General features: G+C 36.7%; 2 protein-coding genes and 1 long non-coding RNA gene across 3 annotated transcripts in view; 2 read left to right on the top strand and 1 right to left on the bottom strand.

Annotated features, from left to right (window-relative positions):
• The window catches only part of LOC100379024 (protein phosphatase 1G-like), a 35,385-nt gene extending 27,442 nt beyond the window's left edge, over window positions 1-7,943 (bottom strand). Inside the window, exon 1 of the mRNA XM_002737746.4 lies at window positions 7,602-7,943. Coding sequence (XP_002737792.1) covers window positions 7,602-7,712 — 111 coding nt within the window. The 5' untranslated portion in view covers window positions 7,713-7,943. The remainder of the gene's footprint in view (window positions 1-7,601) is intronic.
• Window positions 7,944-10,052: 2,109 nt separating this feature from the next.
• On the top strand, window positions 10,053-15,627 carry LOC144357788 (uncharacterized). The gene is made up of 2 exons (XR_013421721.2): window positions 10,053-10,319; window positions 15,370-15,627. It is a non-coding gene; the product is annotated as an uncharacterized LOC144357788 (long non-coding RNA).
• An 18-nt stretch (window positions 15,628-15,645) lies between these two features.
• Window positions 15,646-16,431, top strand: LOC100366368 (solute carrier family 35 member G1-like). The gene has a single exon (XM_002737747.2). It carries the CDS (start codon window positions 15,646-15,648, stop codon window positions 16,429-16,431), a length of 786 nt encoding a protein of 261 aa, XP_002737793.2.
• The last annotated feature ends 4,008 nt before the right edge of the window (window positions 16,432-20,439 follow it).

Here is a 20,439-nt window from a genome sequence, read left to right as displayed (position 1 = left end):
TCTTTATTTGTACTCGACGATTGACGCAGTCTTTAGATTGAAGGCTAAAATTCTTTCAAAATCAATTCCACCCCAATATAAGCAAAGGCAAAGTGGAGTTCACGATCAGTTTACACTACTCAAGAAAAAAACAACTCGTTTATTGCGTGATTGGGTAAAATACATTTGAACTTTTATCATCGCGAATCGTGTAATAAATCTTTTACCTTTTAAAAACTGCTAATCACCTCTTTCAAAAACCATCATGCAGTTTTCATCTGAAATCTATACCAACACATCGTGCTACGACATCGCTTTACTTCCACAATGTCATTTTCATGATCACTACCATTCGGAAAACTTCTGATTCTACCGGCATTACCATGCAGCATTCTGATTGGTTAATGGCATTTTTGACCCATCGGGTCAAAGGACACATGCCGGTCAACTAACGTGTCACAATCATCATGGCGGTCTATGTTTTTTACCGAAGCGAACGAGTGATCACAAATAATTGCTCCCGATAAAACTAAGTCAAATTTTACGTGTATTTCATATAAAAAAAGGATTAACATTTTTTGCATGGCATGACTGAGTAAGAGGAATTATTGGTATAACCGGTGTATAACATCGCGAAGTGAGTTATGTCACGTCATAACTTTGATGATCGTTCGGAAGTTTTATTTGTTCGTTCATTACTGTAAATGTAAGCGTTGTAGAAACTGATGGTACGAATAATGAACAACAATTTTTTGAAGAAGAATGTTTTTGTAGTAAATAAGATCATGACAGTCGTGAACATTTCCTGGCTGAAACGTTTCATTTAACCTTTTACAATTTAGTTGATTGTTTTTAATAGTCTACAGCATTTGCATTTTGATTCGAGAATGTTTCATTTTTAAATTCAAACTCTTCTAAATAGTGAAATGTAACATTTTGACTCCAATAAAAAAAATATTTGCACTGTGATCGAGCTCATTAATATTACAAAAGTGCCCAAAAGAATAGTGTTTATAACACTGTATGAAGCAAATAAATATGTGCCACATTGTTTTTGAAAATACACGCCTGTGTGTAAATGGTCAATCTCTATTATTATGTAAATGATATGCAAATGATATGCAAATTATTCCTCTACAGTGGTTTAAATTTTGCATTTTCAGATACTAAAAGTGGCCATGAAATCAAAATGACAGGTTAATTGATTTGGCAGAATGATATTGTCTTTCATATTATTTAATAGACATAACTTTCTAATATTTGCGATAATATTGATATTATACTTCAAAGAATAAAGATTTTGTTTCTTTTACACTTTCCACAACATAGGCATAAGCATAAGTGAAGTACAAGTTTCTGCTCCAATCATACTTGAATGGCGTAATTCAGTCATACAGAAAATGTTTTGGTAGTTAGTTAAATAGATTACTAAATCGCCAAAATCCCCAAATATCCCCCCCGAGTATGACTTTAATATGGCTGACGACACCTATACAATGTACACGTGCACTGATACTAAAATCTGTAGGTTAATTATATGCAAGCCTATTTTGGGTCGCATAACGGGTACTTATTTGGAAGGTGTCAACAGTTTATTTACCTGCTACCCATTGTTTTGTTTCCAGGCCAGTGTTAGATAGACTACACATACATTGTAGTTACTGTGGAATACTTCATTTTCGCTGGAATTAATTTTCACTGAAAAGGCTTTTTGGGCGTTTGGTATGGAATTTATTTTCACTGATTTTTGACGAGTTTAATGTGAAATATTGGAAAAAAAGTATATTCGCTGGATTTTATTTTCACGTAATCATCCCTTCAGCGAAAATAGCAAAAATAAATTCCAAGGGTAAATAAAGTATTCTACAGTATGTCAGTATAAAGCTATATCTGATATGGTCACAAGAGAGCTGGTGGATCCCCCTATTCAAGATTTCAATGTATAATTAACCACAGTATTAAACATAGTTGAACTCTGGTGACCTTGCCCTTTGTTATATAATATAATTCCCTTTATCATAGTTTGATTCAATATAAATATGCATTGTCATAATTAATTTTGAATACAAACAAGTTTTGGGGTTGAAACAACAGTGGGGAATCAGTCTACCGAATGTCCTTAAAAGATGTAAATATCTTACAAAAACATTGGTGCCTTATTTGTTTAATTATTTTAAGGGACATAATTTCCAGCTTTATTCAAAGTAAGTGCTGCATTTAGATGTGAATAGATTCATAAAACATGCAAGATAACAGGAAATTTTAGCTGGCTTTAGTCCAAGTATTTTGTACAGGTGTCTGTCAAAAATTAATGATTTACTGAGACAAATATGAACTGCCTCATTGTGTGACTACTGTATTATATGAAAAGTAAAAAAAACACCCTTTATGAATAGCTATCATGTTGCAAGCTCTGCTTTGTATGCAAATCAACTTAAATAGTTAGTTGGTGTCTAGTGGAGGGAGAAGTCAACAGTACTGTTGCCTCCTGAGAATCTACATCTTCAAACACTGCAATCTTTGAAGTGCGTTTTTTAAACTAGTATTATAAAAACTCTATCATTCTGTTCTAATAGCTGAAACATATTCCTGTAAGTTTTCATTTGTCGAATGAACTGTTTGTCAAATACAGAATACATATATTTTAGAATAATTTTCTTTTTAAAATGTGGATGAAATGTTTTGCTTTTAATGTATTTTTTATGTATTGTTTTTGATTTGATAACTTTGAACTAAACAGATTTTTTATTAGCTTCAGATCTTGATCAAAGTTAGGCACCCAGTTCATAGGAGTGCTTATATTGATTTTCTGACATCTTGTTTTCTGTAAAGATGTTATTGGTAGGTTTGCAAATGTGTATCAGACTGTGCAATCTCTCCATGAGTTGGTTTTGAAACCCAGTATGGGATTCTGAGATACATGATTACCAAGGATATTATTACAAGATACAGTCAAACCTGTGTTAACGACCACCTGTGCAGAGCGGCCACCTGCTCATAGCGACCACCTTAGTACAGTCCCTTCGCAATTTACACGTTAAAGACACTGGATATAGCGACCACCTGTCCAACGCGACCAGCGACCACCCTATTGTAGACCTATTCACACTTTAACCTTTGTATAACGACCATCAACATTTCCATCAGACTGTCTCAGCAAAAAGACAATAGCTACTTGCGAATCGCTAACAGGAAAGTGGCCATATGTTATGTTCAGATTACCGAGTACGCAATCTTTAGGGCTAATAGACAGGGGTACCATCGCAACTTGGTTTGTGAAGTTGCGAAAAAGTAAAAAAAAAAAAAGTTTAATATCATCTGAATGTAACGTCTAGAGACTGGAAAGATTTTAACAACAAATTAAAACAGTTTCATTCAAAGTTTGAAATGAAAAACTAGCTTGTTTCGGATCGGTACTACCCCCCGTATACTATCGATGCCCAGCCGGCCAGCGGCACTTCTGTGGACTGTCTCGCACATGAAGAGCAAATTCCCCCTGTCTCGAAAACAAAAAAAATGAACCAGTTTTATTAAATGAGAGATGTTTTATTTACCTTGTCGACATGAAATATCCAAACAAAATAATAAAACATTCGTTTATTTCGTTTTCATCGCGGGATTGCAAAATCCGACCTATTTTGGCCGCCATGTTGTTTGTTGTTGATCGTTATAAATTATGCTAATGAAGCTAGCGCATGGGCAAAACGTATTGTTACTGAGGGGTCATCTCGGGGTTATTCTCAACGAAAGATGTTTTCTATTCTGATCCTCTTTCTTTATAAACGGTAATATCAATATTTCGCAATCGAGAAAATTCGTTTGGGCAGTTTTGACACGTCGATGCTTGCAACAAATAACTGTAAAATTGCGTGTACGATCACCGTGTTTCATTTCCGGTTCGTTTAACTTTCTGATTCAACACCGAGAGTTGGAGCAATCGTTACGAGTTTGGTCAATTTTGTTTATTACCAATGCTTCTTCATTTTTAATGCTTGTTTGTTTTTTCAATCACGACAACTTTGCCTGTGCATTTTGTCACAGTGTACAATCGACAATACTAACGATGGGACTGATTACCGCCTGTGATGGAATATGTGTAAGAGACTGGGGAATAAGACTGCTTGGCCAGAGTGTGAAAGTCCGAGCTGAAACGCCAATGCGACCGATCGTTGACAATCGTTCTTATGCATTAAATACACCAATGAATCCATGGGCAGAATTCACTTGGCTTCAGTGAATTTACATGATATAATTTGTAGTAAAAAAGTAAAGCTGTGTAATTATCCAGATGAAAATGAGTGACTTTTATTAAAAAAGACATATTCATTGTAGGTTTGTTTTTATGTTTTGCTTATGATCTCCCTTAAAATTCCGGTCCTAATTAATATTCATGATTAAATGAATAAATTAGGCCATCTCCATATAAAGACCACCTGTCTATAAAGGACAGTTTGGCTCAGTCCACTGACTGTCCTTTATAGACAGGTTTGACTGTAATTCATTTGCTTCATTGAACACATACAACAATGCATATTTCCACTGAGATCAGTGACCTTTGATGTGTATCACCAGTGATCAGTCAAGTAGAAACAGTCAAAATATGTTATCAGATTTTCTCAATTTTTGCATGATATTTTCATACAGGACATCTGTTGTTCAAACTCAGGGAAGACTTTATACTGATGAATAAGGTGACCAAGTTTGATAAAGTTTGGAATAGAATTAGTAAAGTTATTATGCACACAATAAAAATTATTAACAACGACGACGACAACGACGACGACGACAACGACAACGCCGAACAAAATTTTTCCCTTAATATACCTTTCCCTTCCATCTTTGATGGTACGGGCAAGGTAAAAATGCAGGTCACCTGGACCAAGCTCATTGCATAAAGGGAACATGGTATTACAAATGACTATGCACTTGCTCAACATCAAAGCAATAATTTCATTCAGTTTAATATTCCAAATAATACCAGTGAGCGCAGCAAGCAATGATAGCAAGGTAATGTCTATGCAATAATTTATGCAATAATTTTTATGACAAATGCCATAAATATTAGAGTATATCATTTGATTAATTATTGACCACTTGTTTACTCTTTGCACACATGCACATGCGCAGTGACTGGTTGTACCGACCATTCACATTAGAATATAATATATATATTGTTGATATTAAATGTACATGTACGTGTACTTGTTAATAAAACAACTTGTTGGCAACTTTGTTACAACTTTGATCTGTAAGCGATATTTGTTACCAGCCATTCACATGCTGGTTGACAGTAATTTTAACATACCGGGGTACATGTTAAAACTGACATCACAGTGCAACAGGCTATAGAGCCTGCATAAATGTTGTACCAGGTCGTATTTATTTATTGATTTATTTCTAGCCCGGACTTCTAATTTATTTACATCATTTGGCAAAAGAGAATCCATGGGAAATTTTATTTTCCCCATATGGTTTTTTTTTTTATAAATGATATTTTTTTAAATTTTTTTGTACTTTTTTTCACAAATGGTCAAGCCCCCCATGTTTCATTAAATTTATGTATACATTTCTTTTATGTGTTTGGTTCAATGGTGAGCAATAAGTATTAGAGAATTTATGTTTAATTGCATTTTTCGTGAATTAAATTCACCGATATATATATCAATTATTAATAATTATATATAATATAGCAAGTAATATTCATCAATCTATATTCTGTACTAGGTTTTTATATTATTGAGTATTCTCTTTTGGTAGTGTTATTTTAGTTGTAGAGATGATTTCTCAATAGATTTTATGAGGATGAAAGCTTGGCCACAATAGATACTGTCTGTAGCACTGAAGTTTGTCATTAGATGTGGTTGAACCTGTACATGAATCTCAATTGGAAAGCAATATTAAAATACATGTAGCAGTCAAAGCCAGTGAGGTGTCACCTGCGTCAGTATGCGTCAGATGGCCATAGCCTGTCATTGTTTACAAACAATCATTTTTAGCGCGTGTTGTTATCGTCGCTTGGAACTAGATTCCCGCGTGTGCGCAGGTGACGACCCTCCCCCTTTAAAAAAAAAAGATTTCTCGTCATCGTGCACATCAGTTTGAAACATGAAATCTTAAGTTAACAGGGACAGGCACTCCACATTTTAGACAGGAACAAAATTTGATTTGACAGGCTAAATTTCTTCAAACCTGTCAACTTTTGAATGAAAATTTCCATTTTTTACACAAAAATAGATTACAAATCTGTGGCCACACTACCATCTTGCATTTAATTATAGATTTCAGACAGGCCTTTTCATTTTCTGGCTATCAGAGTGGTCCACTGATGTTCACCTAAGAAAAAATGTTTGTATATTGGCTAGACCCAATTGTGTTCACGCACAGGAGGAAACAGTGGGTAGCACGAGCTAAGGAACGCCCAAATTTGCTAGGAATATACTGTAAAATGACTAATTTTCACTGGGTTTAAATTTCCCTGATTTACCATTTCAGGGATATTCAGTGGATTTTAAGTTCACGGTTTCATCATTTGGATAATGTGTTCTATGCTAAATTTTACATATTCACTGGGTTTTAATTTAGCGCATTTTCCAGGCAGCGAAATAAGCAAAATTAGAACCCAGTGAATAATTAACCCCTTTACAATACTATGATTACTCAGTACAGTAACCGGGAAGGTATACATGTTAGTTCTACGGTTATGAAACAATACAAAAGCAAATTCTGAAAGAGCAGATTGCAGAACAGAGTAGTACAGAGTCTCATCGTTTGTTAATTGTTTTCAACAATGTCTATCCGTGCTTGCCTTGATTGTCATGTCAGAAATGGCATACCAAAATGAAATGATTATGATAGTAAATCTTCAAACTGGACATAGAATACATACTCGGTGCTTCTTAGCCCTTGCTTTCTTAGCCTGTGCTAAGTGTTCGCGCATGTTTTCTTGGCACAGTTAATGTTTTTGACTGAACACAACTATTAAAACTGAATATTGACTTCCACTCTTGTTACTATTTGTTTATTTGATATCTTTTGTATATCCCTGTCCATATAGTTAAATAAAAGTTTCCTTTGGGAAAATTTGAGTTTACATGTCAAAAGCCTAAAGCCAAAAAATAGTGTGTTAGGTATAAAATTTGTTATTATGGCCAAAGATATCACTGAAAAATATTGCAGTTTAAAAGTCGAAGTATTATCGTTGCCCAGCGATACGGCCTGTTTACACCGGAGATGTCGTCCGGCAGAGTTTATTGCACTGCGCTTGATCGTGCTTCTCTTATTCAACTTAAGTTTGTAATTTAAAATTCTCGGTCTAAAAAGTCCATTCATAAAACACTTCGGGAAGCGCGGATTTGTATTTATTTATACTTATTAAACAACGAAGCTTCGGCGAATTTCTATTCGCAAACTATAGAAGTACGTGCGTTCTTTCGATTCAAATTGTACTACATGCGTAGCTGAGCAAAAACATCAGTTTTACTTATAAAAGTTGTTGTTATTATCGACAGTTGGAATATATATCGGTTCTGGAGTATACACATATACGCCGATTGTAAAATAAACAAACAAATGTGAAATATTCGGCACAATCGCATCGGGAAAATACCGGTAAATACACTCACCTCCATTGACATCCGCCATCCTTGCATACTTGAAGCCCCGTAACTTAATTTACCGGTTGTTTTGTCTTCGGATATTTTCTCTGTGATCGGCTGGGATAAATAGGCACCCATCTCGCCAGATAGTTTCTGTCAAAAAAATGCGAAATCAGAGAAAATGTGGCATAAACCAAGGAGGAAGCTGACGATACCACGTGTGTTTTTTCACTGTGACCCTTTTTTATTCTTTTCCGCCGTTTAGCCAAAGCGCGATCATGTGACGTTAAGGTCATGTGACGTCATACGACCTCGGTTTCTGGTTTGAAATGAATGTACTTTCATTGATTTCTTTTTTTTTGGAATTCTACAGTGACGCCAAGCTCATTACAGTGTATTAGTCACGTAGTTACATGATTCATATACTGTAGCAACAGTGAATCTTTCTTGTTTTGACTCGTACCATAAACGAACGATTATTTAGGGTTATCTACAGAGGGCAGTTTCCCAAACTGTACAACACCAGAAAAAGTTCTGATCAATAACACCTTGGGGATTTCCCATTTGAAATCGGGGGCTGGATAAATTGATTTTTATTGTTTTTTTGTTTTGTTTTTAATATTTGATTTGTATATGCCTGACGTCAATTTCTGTATTCACGTTTTTACAGTTCGGTCGTGGAATTCTTCATCCAAGGCATTCCTGACAGTGTCAATCATCAGAAAAAGTGACAACATAACCAATTAAATTTTAGCAACACAAACTCATGCCATAAACAATAAAACGATTAACCACAATTTCTCTGTCAAATAAATCTTGTGGAATGGCGTCGTTTATGTTAACGAGTTCATTTCCACGAACAATTTTTGGGTAAAGGTATGAAAATTTGTCGCTGCTGGTGAAATTGAACTTGAATGCCAAAAGTAACCGACCGAAACCGGGAATTTCCATAGTCACATCGACGGGGAATCGGTTTCAGGGGCGGATGCAGGATTTTTTTTATGGGGGGGGGGTCCAAACTTTAAAATCGCCAGACAAAGTTAATGATATATTTATATTATACAAAAACAAAGTGAATACATTTTTCCGGACCCCAAGAACCCCCCCCCCCCCTCTGGATCCGCCACTTGGTTTAGAGTATCTTGAGTATTCAATTTCCGGGATTCACTGTAAAGGCATTTCACATGTTTGTATACCATGCCGGTGAGGAATTTGACATGATTGAAATTAATCTTATAAACTTGTAAAAATGGGTTACGAAACCATTTTATTTCTTTCCGGGGAATTTCATCTTACGATATTCCAATAATAACGATAAAGAAAACATTATTTTGACATTTGAGTAGCATTCAAACCCCCAACAACTCCGGTGGGGTACCTTTGCGCTTACTTATCGGTACTTTTGTATCGCCACCCAATAGCTGGATATCTAGCTCCGAAAAGCAGCATGTTACCTGACTGTATTTTTGTAGTTTTCATATTTTTTGATCTCTATTTTTTTCTACTGCAACAGTAGTGGAGTTCACTTTTCTCAGTCACTGTCATTTTTTTATCAGGTTAAATCATGAATAATAGATTGCCTAAAACTTCTCAAAAACTATTTTTGTTTTTACAATAAATTACGCCGTTCGTACACACAATCTTCATAATACTCTGCAGTAATCTATCTTTTCTGACACACACGTATATCATACCTCATTTGAGAACAAAGATGTATAACCGATTTCAAAATAGGTAGCTCATCAGCAAAGCAAAATAGTTTCCAAAAAAAATGGAATTGAACGCCCATACTTTCCTACAGTTGTAGATTGTATAATATGGACAATTGAAACTTATATTATGTCAAAAAACTTTATGGCTCTAATAAACACTAGGATGGTTATATATATTTTTTGGGCGGGGGGGGTGCTATAACACTGTGTTTATTTTTTCTTGTATATATGGACTACTTTGAAAATATAATTATGATAGATCATGTTTAAATCTGTTTACATACCAGTTTTACAAAGTTTTGAATTTATATAAAATCCCCTTCAAAGCCTCGTACAATTTTGTGATTTTTTTCTCAAATATAGTTTTAGTGTTTTTTTCTTCATAGTATGCTTGTATTTTATTTCAAAAATGCAAGCCTTAGATTTGTAAGAGTACAGGTTTTAGTGGTATGGGATTTTGAAATGGTCACAGAACTGACCCCGGGAATTTGATTCGGAACTATTAAATACTTCCCGGGAACATGTCATTGCTAATAGTGAAACATGTTTTTGTCAATTTTGCGATGGGTTCAGCTTCATTATAACGAATATATAAGACAACTTTGCAAACGTTTGGGGTACAGGGTTTACAAGTTTGTAGTTTCAGATCTAAAAAAGGAACATCAGCACAACCGTGATTTTAATAACTAGTAGTTTCTATGCACATGCGCGAAACAATAACACGACCTTTGACCTCAACTTTATTGAGAATCGGTCTGAACCGTGATCTACATGGTTTCCAACCACACGAATCGAATGATGACACACGACAGACGTTAATGACTTGAAAGCGTGGTTAATCATTAATAGCATCATTAGAACTGGAGACTGACTTGTTATTGTTGATTAATGACCGCGCCTTCAGGCACCAGTGTCAGAATCGGTGTCGAAGATCCCTCGATCACCACCATTGATGACTCCAAGAAGACCTCACTATTGAAAAAAGCAGCTAGGTCAGAAGATTGGTTTAGTTCAGAAAGCCGGGCAGAAATAGGTACATTATTTGTCTCATTTGTTTTGCAATCAAAATCGCCATAGTTTTCAGGGCTGGCCATAGTCTGTCGGCGAGGACGCACTAAATTTGCGCAGACGACAATGCTCGACCGCATCCAGGTAGCCTGACACGGTCGATGTTGGGTCGGCGATAGATATTGCGCCCTCGCCGACGTATTTACTCGGACACAAATTACGACACAATTCTGTACCAACGACATTATTGGCCGACGTTGTTTTTCAGGGTTTTAAGGGCTGGCCATAGTCTGTCGGCGAGGACGCACTAAATTTGAGCAGACGACAATGCTCGACCGCATCCAGGTAGCCTGACAGGGTCGGCGATAGTTATTGCGCCCTCGCCGACGTATTCACTCAGACACAAATTACGACACAATTCTGTACCAACGACATCATTGGCTGATGTTGTTTTTCAGGGTTTTCAGGGCTGGCCATAGTCCGTCGGCGAGGACGCACTAAATTTGCGCAGACGACAATGCTTGACCGCATCCAGGTAGCCTGACACGGTCGATGTTGGGTCGGCGATAGATATTGCGCCCTCGCCGACGTATTCACTCGGACACAAATTACGACACAATTCTGTACCAACGACATTATTGGCCGACCTTGTTTTTCAGGGTTTTAAGGGCTGGCCATAGTCTGTCGGCGAGGACGCACTAAATTTGCGCAGACAACAATGCTCGACCGCATCTAGGTAGCCTGACAGGGTCGACGATAGTTATTGCGCCCTCGCCGACGTATTCACTCGGACACAAATTACGACACAATTCTGTACCAACGACATCATTGGCCGATGTTGTTTTTCAGGGTTTTAAGGGCTGGCCATAGTCCGTCGGCGAGGACGCACTAAATTTGCGCAGACGACAATGCTCGACCGCATCCAGGTAGCCTGACGTGGTTGGTGTTGGGTCGGCGATAGTTATTGCGCCCTCGCCGACGTATTCACTCGGACACAAATTACGACACAATTCTGTACCAACGACAACATTGGCCGACGTTGTTTTTCAGGGTTTTAAGGGCTGGCCATAGTACGTCAGCGAGGACGCACTAAATTTGCGCAGACGACAATGCTCGACCACATCCAGGTAGCCTGACACGGTCGATGTTGGGTCGGCGATAGATATTGTGCTCTCGCCGACGTATTCACTCGGACACAAATTACGACACAATTCTGTACCAACGACATTATTGGCCGACGTTGTTTTTCAGGATTTTAAAGGCTGGCCATAGTCTGTCGGCGAGGACGCACTAAATTTGCGCAGACGACAATGCTCGACCACATCCAGGTAGCCTGACAGGGTTGGCGATAGTTATTGCACCCTCGCCGACGTATTCACTCGGACACAAGTTATGACACAATTCTGTACCAACGACATCATTGGCCGATGTTGTTTTTCAGGGTTTTAAGGTAGCGGGACTATTATTTGCATGCTTGTTTTCATCTTCTAATTGTGACCAAATGACTACAAATAGACCCAGGAAAGTATATATTTTTAGAATCGCCAGACTTCAAGCTTTACAAAGGCATGTTTGCCATGTCCTTATCTGCATTCTACGCTGCGTTACTTAATCAAAAGTGAAAAATTACTTTTTTTGTAAAAAAAATAATTACGCATTTATGCTGGTGATAAGAAGTTTTTTTTCCACTTTTCCTAGTTGTTCAATAGTCTGGTAAATTGAATGTGTCTGGTCAGTTTTATTCAAGCAACGCGTTTTGAAAAGTAGTGTCCTGAATTTTAATTTCTGTTTTAGTCGCATTGCCCCCAACTCAAACCACAACACATTGGTAAATAATCCATGAAATAGTTTGTCTGGACAAATTCAAGTTCCTCTCATTGTAACCTTAGAGCTGTGACAATTTGGTGTTAATCCGACGACAATAAGTATACGTTATTTTTTGTTAAAGACCTAGTATTTTGAAAAACATAAACTCCTAGAAATCGTTGATGAAGTCACATCACAGATTTTTAAGCTTGTTTATCAGCACAAGCGATTTGTTTTCACATCAAGGTCTGTTTTAACATGTTGTAGGGGCATTCAAATGTATAAGGCTATTGGAAACCAAAAAATATAGAAATGGAGTAGGTGTAATTCGATAAAATCGGCCGATGAAAACACCAAAATCAATGATTTTTTTTAGTGGCTGTGTGACCTTGTGTTTGACACATTCATATGCAAATGACTAATCTGTGAAATAAACAGGGGCGGAGACAAACCACTCAAATGTTTGGAAACACTCATTGTGTGTCAGATAGCTACTGATAACACATCCTAACATTGCTTTGTCTTGAGTTTATCTTTGAAACTTATAGGCACACAGATTAAATCTGTGTTGTTGATTTGGGAAAACACTACTGAAGCTGCCTTGCTTCCCTTCAGAAAATCTATATTTTAACCAACTTACATGACATTCTAGGTTACGTTGACTTTATCAGATGAAAGTTTATAGTGCATTTCATCAATTAATAAATAAATGTGAAAATCGTAATTTTCAACACAAATAATAGTCTCGCTACCTTAAGGGCTGGCCATAGTCCGTCGGCGAGCACGCACTAAATTTGCGCAGGCGACAATGCTCGACCGCATCCAGGTAGCCTGACATGATTGGTGTTGGGTCGGCGATAGTTATTGCGCCCTCGCCGACGTATTCACTCGGACACAAATTACGACACAATTCTGTACCAACGACATCATTGGCCGACATTGTTTTTCAGGGTTTTAAGGGCTGGCCATAGTCTGTCGGCGAGGACACACTAAATTTGCACAGACGACAATGCTCGACCCCATCCAGGTAGCCTGACACGGTCGGTGTTGGGTCTGGCAATAGTTATTGCGCCCTCGCCGATGTATTCACTCGGACACAAATTACGACACAATTCTTTACCAACGACATCATTGGCCGACGTTGTTTTTCAGGGTTTTAAGGGCTGGCCATAGTCCGTCGGCGAGGACGCACTAAATTTGTGCAGACGACAATGCTCGACCGCATCCAGGTAGCCTGACACGATCGGTGTTGGGTCTGGCGATAGTTATTGCGTCCTCGCCGATGTATTCACTCGGACACAAATTACGACACAATTCTGTACCAACGACATCATTGGTCGACATTGTTTTTCAGGGTTTTAAGGGCTGGCCATAGTCCGTCGGCGTGGACGCACTAAATTTGCGCAGACGACAATGCTCGACCGCATCCAGGTCAGTGTTGGGTCGGCGATAGTTATCCTCGGGGGCGGAGCTACGTCACAGACGTTCTACGTTGCTAAGACGCGCATTACTGTACCACGTATTTCTATGGGCTTTGTGCGCGCTGCTGTGGAATGCCGGTGGAGCCCGTGAAAATTCAAGAAAACAACACAAACTCAACTTTGAAGTAATCCTGAACAACCAAATTCATATATGTTACACACGTAGGGCTAATCTTGTTACACTGTTCAGGGGACTCTCATCGCAAAGTACCGTTTTCTGCGAGTTTTTGGTCTTTGTTTTCACTGCAAGGGTTGCCAGGCGATAGAAAATGCCCGGATGTCCGCCCCCGAGAATTGCGCCCTCGCCGACATATTTACTCGGACACAAATTACGACACAATTCTGTACCAACGACATCATTGGCCGACATAGTTTTTCAGGGTTTTAAGGGCTGGCCATAGTCCGTCTGCGAGGACTCACTAAATTCGCGCAGACGACAATGCTCGACCGCATCCAGGTAGCCTGACACGGTCGGTGTTGGGTCGGCGATAGTTATTGCGCCCTCGCCGACGTATTCACTCGGACACAAATTACGACACAATTCTGTACTAACGACATCGTCGGCCGACGTTTTTTTTTCTTTTAGGATTTGGTAATGAATATTTATCTTAGTAGACATAGCAAGTCTGCCAATAACGACTACAACACTTGGCATGAGTTCAAACTGGGATGCTGAATTGTTTGAGTTACAGACAACATAGATTTGTTGTTTTGTTTAAATTAAATTTGAGTTGCTAAATTTGAACGTTAAACAAAACAGTAAATCAATGTTGCCGGCCCGTAACTCGGAGTTCGCTTAACTGTTACTTAAACTTTGAGTTACTGAATGTGGACGTTCAACAAAAACAAAAATGCATGTTGCCCATAACTCAAAACTGTTTAATTGAACATCGAGTTACAATTAGGGCATGGTTTTGCAAATGTAGGCATGGTTTCTAAAATATGGGCGTGGTCATTTTTGTAACTTGATGTTTTCGCAACTCAGTGTCCGTAATATGAACAATTCAGCATTTCAGCTTGAACTCATGCCAAGTGTTGTACCCTTGATTGGCAGACTTGCTATATGTCTACTAAGATGCTAAGCTTCCTCAGGGGCTTAGCTTCATGATACGGACAGACGACCCCTTCCCCCACCCCAGCCCGACCACTGTATGTAGGTGTATTAGTTCACCCTATCAAGACAGTGCTATACATAGGTGTTACTGCTTCCTATTTGTAGTGTTGACGTTTTGTCGAAAAGCAAGAATTTAAAGGACGGTGGTTGTCGCGCCACGCATGCGCAAGATACAAAGATGGCGGCTTTGACATTACTAAGCTTAAGTTAGGTAATTTCTTTGGTGATTGGAAGGTATCAAAGGACTCGCCATCAGTATGCACATCGCGTCTATGTCAAAACTCTTGCTTGTGATTTCTATTACAAAATAAATCAAATTTCCTACTTTATGCCATCAAAGAAAGCTTAGAAAGCACTACAGCCTGCTGAGGATATTTATAGAGGCATATGCAGCAGAAATGGGGAATATTTAAAATTATTTAAAATATGATATTAGCCTTTTATGCAAGAAGTATTGTGACTAATACACATGTGATCTTGATGAACTCCAAGCCATTCTGTAGTGTACTCAAGTATACTTTGTGCTCCATATATGGCACATTGCATATATACGTATCACAAAACATATCAATAACAAGAATCATATTTATTGATAATGTAAATTAACATTATAGTTGTAGGAATACAGTCAAATGTTTATGATAATGAGTTATTTCTTTCTCATTTATCTCCAGGCCATAATATCCATATTACCAAGTGGCCTGATCCCGTAATTAATGGATCTGTACAATGATCGCCACACCCTGATAGATAATCTAGAATTACAAGAAATTGGTGTTGATGTGAATAATGATGATAAGCTGCAGAGGTCAAAAAAGAAGCATCACAACTTTTGCAGACATATTGGTTTGTTGTATGGATTCCTTTCCAGTATATTTTTTGCTGCTGGGTTTGTAGGAGTCAAATTTTTTGAAAATAACATACACTCATTTGAGGTTGCTCTGGCAAGAATGCTAATACAGTTGATGGGGGTTGCACCACTTTTGGTCTGTAAAAACGTCACCTTTCCAAGAAAACCATTGCAAATTTATTGGTTAGTCTGTCGAGGTGTAACTGGTTCATTCAGCGTGATATGTGCCTACTTTGCTGTTCAACACATAGGTGTTGGTGATGCTCTTGCAATCTTCTTCAGCAACCCTGTATTCACAGTGTTCTTTGCATGGATGTTCCTTAGGGAGAAACTGAGTCCTATTGATTTACTATTGGCAGTATTCACAGTATCGGGGGTGGTGCTTATTGTCCAGCCTTCCTTTATATTTGGTGGTAACAACACCCATGAAAAACATTCACGCATTAAAGGAGCAGCTGTCGCACTTGTAGGGGCCGTCTTTGCAGCTCTTGTTTACATCTGCCTCAAGAAGCTCAAGACTGGCATACACTTGTTAATTCCTATCTTCTATTATGCATTATGCGGAATAATTATTTCAAGTGTATCTTTATCAATTTTACAAGCCTTCATTGTCCCACAATGTAGAAAAGATCGAATTATTTTATTTCTAATTGGTGCATTTGCTGTTGTGGGTCAACTATTTTTCACAAAGGCTGTCCAACTCGAAAAAGCTGCTTATATTGCAATTATAAGATCATTGGATGTGGTGTTTTCATTTATCTTCGAGTATTTTGCTTTTGGTAGAATTCCTAATTTGAAGGTAGTAGCAGGAACTATGTTAATCTTAAGTTCTGCTGTATGTGTGGCTGTTAAAAAAATGTTAGCAAAATCAAACAAATCCCAATAATAATCAGGTTTTTAGGGTGGCTGATATGTTACAAAAAATTCCCAAAAAATTATTCATTTTTAACTATTGAGCATTGTATCTAATTCTTAAATATAAGTATTTGATTTTTCAGTCACGGATGATTGTGTAGTAATACATTCATCTTACTGCATTACATACATTCTGTTTAATTACTCAATGAATATGTTTACATCAAGTAACTTTATGCTATTTATTCTATATTTATTTCATAGTTCAGTTCAAAATACAATGTCATTAACAAAAAAAGTAAGATGGGGTATGGTATAATTTGTACATGTGTAAACTAACTCTAAAGAATTTCTATCACACCTCAATCATTAATTTGGCATTCTTTACACCTGAATTATGCTACACATTATTTTGTTTAGTTTGGTAAAATAGGTATTAGAAGCCGCATCCCAAATAGAAGTCGCTCACATTCTTTTTGAACAATTGAGAACCAAAAATTCACCATTTAGTGTAGATGCTCTAATAGAAGCTGCAAAAAATCTGAAGCATGGTTTTGTGCTATTTTTATATGAAAGTCGGAGCTTCTAATACGGATTTTACTTTACTATGTATGAATGCCGTATGTGTATAGTTAGTAATAATGTTGATTAAAACCATAAACTATAATTGATGCTGTAAGTCAGTTTAATATATATTCATTCATTTTCATTCACCTTACATATCTGTGTAAATGAATAACTGATTCACATGACTGTGTAAAGCAACTAGACAGGTCACTGAGGTGGATTCACCTACTGTACTGGTAGGTCATGCATATATTACAAAATGCACCATAATTTTATTTTTAAACTAAGGTAATATCTAATAATACATTCATTGGTAATAGTTTGAGGTGACAGCTTTTTTCATAATTGTATAATATTTGATTCAGTAATTCAAGACGTATTAAGTTCCTAGTTATTGGCTTTTTATGTATTCAACAAACACTGTGGTTAAAGATGTTTAGCAAAGGGTTTTATAGTGAAATACTTGATTTCGCTAATTCCTTTGTGTTTAATTTTCCATTTTTATGGCAGTTTCATTGGTTTACATGTATCTGTATGGTAAACTAACGTAATGCTGACATCTTCAGCAAACGTGAAAGAGAGCATATCTCAGTATAACAGTTACAATTTATACAAGATTTTATAAGCCCTCAGCACTATACTTGGCCTTTCCAATTATTGTCTTCATAATAAAGCTATTGCGAAGTGGACTACAACTCTTCTTGAAAACTGATTGCCATCATTCATTGACATTCACCCTCAGTCACTAAGTCCTTACAAACTGAATATTTTTCTTTCTACAGGTTGTATACATCTGAGAAAAAGTAAAAAAAAATCTTCTCAAATAACAACCCAGGCGTGATTTCATTCCTGCCTAGAATTCACCATGTACATAATGTGTGAAAGTCACAAGTATAAATCAAAGATAAAGTCACTTTTATCAAAAATGAGTTAACATCAATGTGTGGAAAATTTTCAAATGTGATATGTGACAAAAACACATATTTGAAGTTTTGTATATAATTTTTTGAAGATGTATCATCTGCCATAATTTATTTGTTTAATATGAACGCGGGCTGAGAAATCCAAATCAAACCATAGTATGATATAACCAAAATCTAAATTTTAATATTTGGTTTCCATGGCAACCACCTATATTCAAATTTGGGTTGAAATATATTATTTTCAGAGTAAACAGTTGATTGCAAATGTTTAATATCTTATAGTTCAATATTTATACATTGCTAAGCTGTAATATTTCACAGACTGAATGAGTGGTTATGTTTTTATAGGTAGTAATGTGGTACAATTGCTATGGAAAAGTAATGGATGTTTTTTATGAAATATATTGCCTTGTTGATACTGTAAAGGGGGTAATTACTCACTGGGTTTTAATTTAGCTTATTTAGCTGACTGGAAAAATGTGCTAAATTAAAACACAGTGAATATGTAAAATTTAGCATAGAACACATTATCTAAATGACGAAACCGTGAATTTAAAACCCACTGAATATGCCTGAAATGGTAAATCAGTGAAATTTAAACCCAGTGAAAATTAGTCATTTTACAGTATGTTGCTCCTGCCAAACAAACAGACACATTACATGTTGTACATAAGCAAGGGAGGTCATCTATACCATATGACAACAGCTCATATTTTCCAGGCAGCTTTAAATCATGTGATAGTTAGCTCATGTGTTAAGCTTTATGCATGTTTTCACATCAAATATACGTAGCCTGTTGTCCTTCAAAACGATTAGAAATTTATAAATGAAACCCAAACAAATTGGAAATAACCAGATTGGCAATCACTAAACTCTTGGTGTTTATGGATAATTAGAAGATGCATAATACTCAATGAGACATTGGCAATAAACCAACAAGAACGATTGATTAGTTTGCAAGTTCAAAGTTCTTGAATTGCATTATTATAAGCTGCTAAATTAAGGAAACACATCCCATTTTACAGTGGGTAGAACCACTTGAACATTAAGAGTAAGTGTCACGGGTATTCTACCATAAACAATGTATATCTACCCTGAAAAGAGACATTGAAGTCATTAAACTGTGAAGTAGAATGTAATAAATCAAGAGAACCATCTACAACTTGTTAGGCTAAGTGGACTTTGCCCAGAAGTGTTCGGGTTTTACCATCTGACTGGGTCCTTGCAAGGCGCATGCTTTCCCAAAGTATAACAGCTTTGACAGAATTAACCAGAAAGCATGTTCATCATGAAATTTAAGCTGCATTTGGCAGCACTTCTCCAGATGAGAAACAAAAGTGTTGGTACTACCTGATAACGTAGTAAATCATTTGTTTGTTTGTTTCCAAATATGTAATTGGGTACCTCCATATGAGCAATGCCCCTGTGACTGAAAAGCGTAGACTGTAAGCAAGTAACTCCGAGTCAATGATGATAGAATTGCATTTGAATAATATTTCAGTAGTCCTGGACGTTATGCTAATGCCAAAGTTATAAAGATACACATAGTAGTATCATATTTTGACTTTCTACATTCCATGTGAATATATTGACCGTCAATGGAAATTGTTTTCAAGATGCTGGTTTGTGTGATCTTTACAGGAATCAGGGAACATTGTTGACAGTGCCATATATGGTGTTCATGTTGGTAAGATCAGCAGTATATATATATATATATATATATATATATATATATATCAATTACGTATGTTATGGAAAGGATTATTGCCCTGGTAGAAATCTAATCATCCAAAAATGAATCATTTCATTCACCAATTGAACAAGTTACTGGTGAGCGATAAGAAAGCTCTGAGCGTCTGCTTTAACACAATAATCTGGCACATTCATTGCTGCACTGACATGTGACAAACGTTTCCCCCATGCCAGCTTGGAACTGCCAAAGTTTGTTTTGAACAGGCCCTTGTAATAATCACAAGCTTACAGTCTTGTTTGACTATGAGAAGCTTCTTGTCGTGTTCAAGTAAATATGTTGATAACTTGGGTCATGGAATTAAATGAGTAGGGATTGATATAAAATATTTTATAAAAGTGTACAATATATCAATTCTTAAAATACCAACCTTTTCACAATCTCATGGTGGCTTACCTTGTTTGCAAAAGCTTGGACGTAAAGTGCTACCATAAAATGATCTCTTTCCCGTAAGTATGTGATGTATATCTTCTAATAACGTATGGGTGTTTCACGTATAGCATTTCAATTTATAGATTATATACATCAAGCTCTCTATCTCGAGGTGTATACTTTTCAACTAGTGTATTGAGATTTGTTTAATATTTTAAAAATAATGTGTTAATACAATTAGAGCTCATATGACTTATAATGCAGAAATTCAGCAAAAGACAAAGATTATATACAAATGTCACAAAACAAGAGTTAATATACATGTTTGAATATATACCCTCCCATAACCCAGATTTAATCTTTCTTATGCCTTGCCTTTAAGCATAAAATATGAATTGACTAGTTATTAATAAAGATGACACGTCTT

The sequence above is a fragment of the Saccoglossus kowalevskii genome, chromosome 18 (assembly GCF_978046115.1).
Source record: "Saccoglossus kowalevskii chromosome 18, keSacKowa6.1, whole genome shotgun sequence".
In the NCBI taxonomy this organism is placed as follows: Eukaryota; Metazoa; Hemichordata; class Enteropneusta; family Harrimaniidae; genus Saccoglossus; species Saccoglossus kowalevskii.
Note: the sequence above shows the minus strand (reverse complement) of the source record. Positions and strands in the feature narration are given on the sequence as shown.

Bases quoted from the DNA above. Each gene is read 5' to 3' on its own strand.
- LOC100366368 (XM_002737747.2), top strand. From the start codon at position 15,646: ATGCTAATACAGTTGATGGGGGTTGCACCACTTTTGGTCTGTAAAAAC.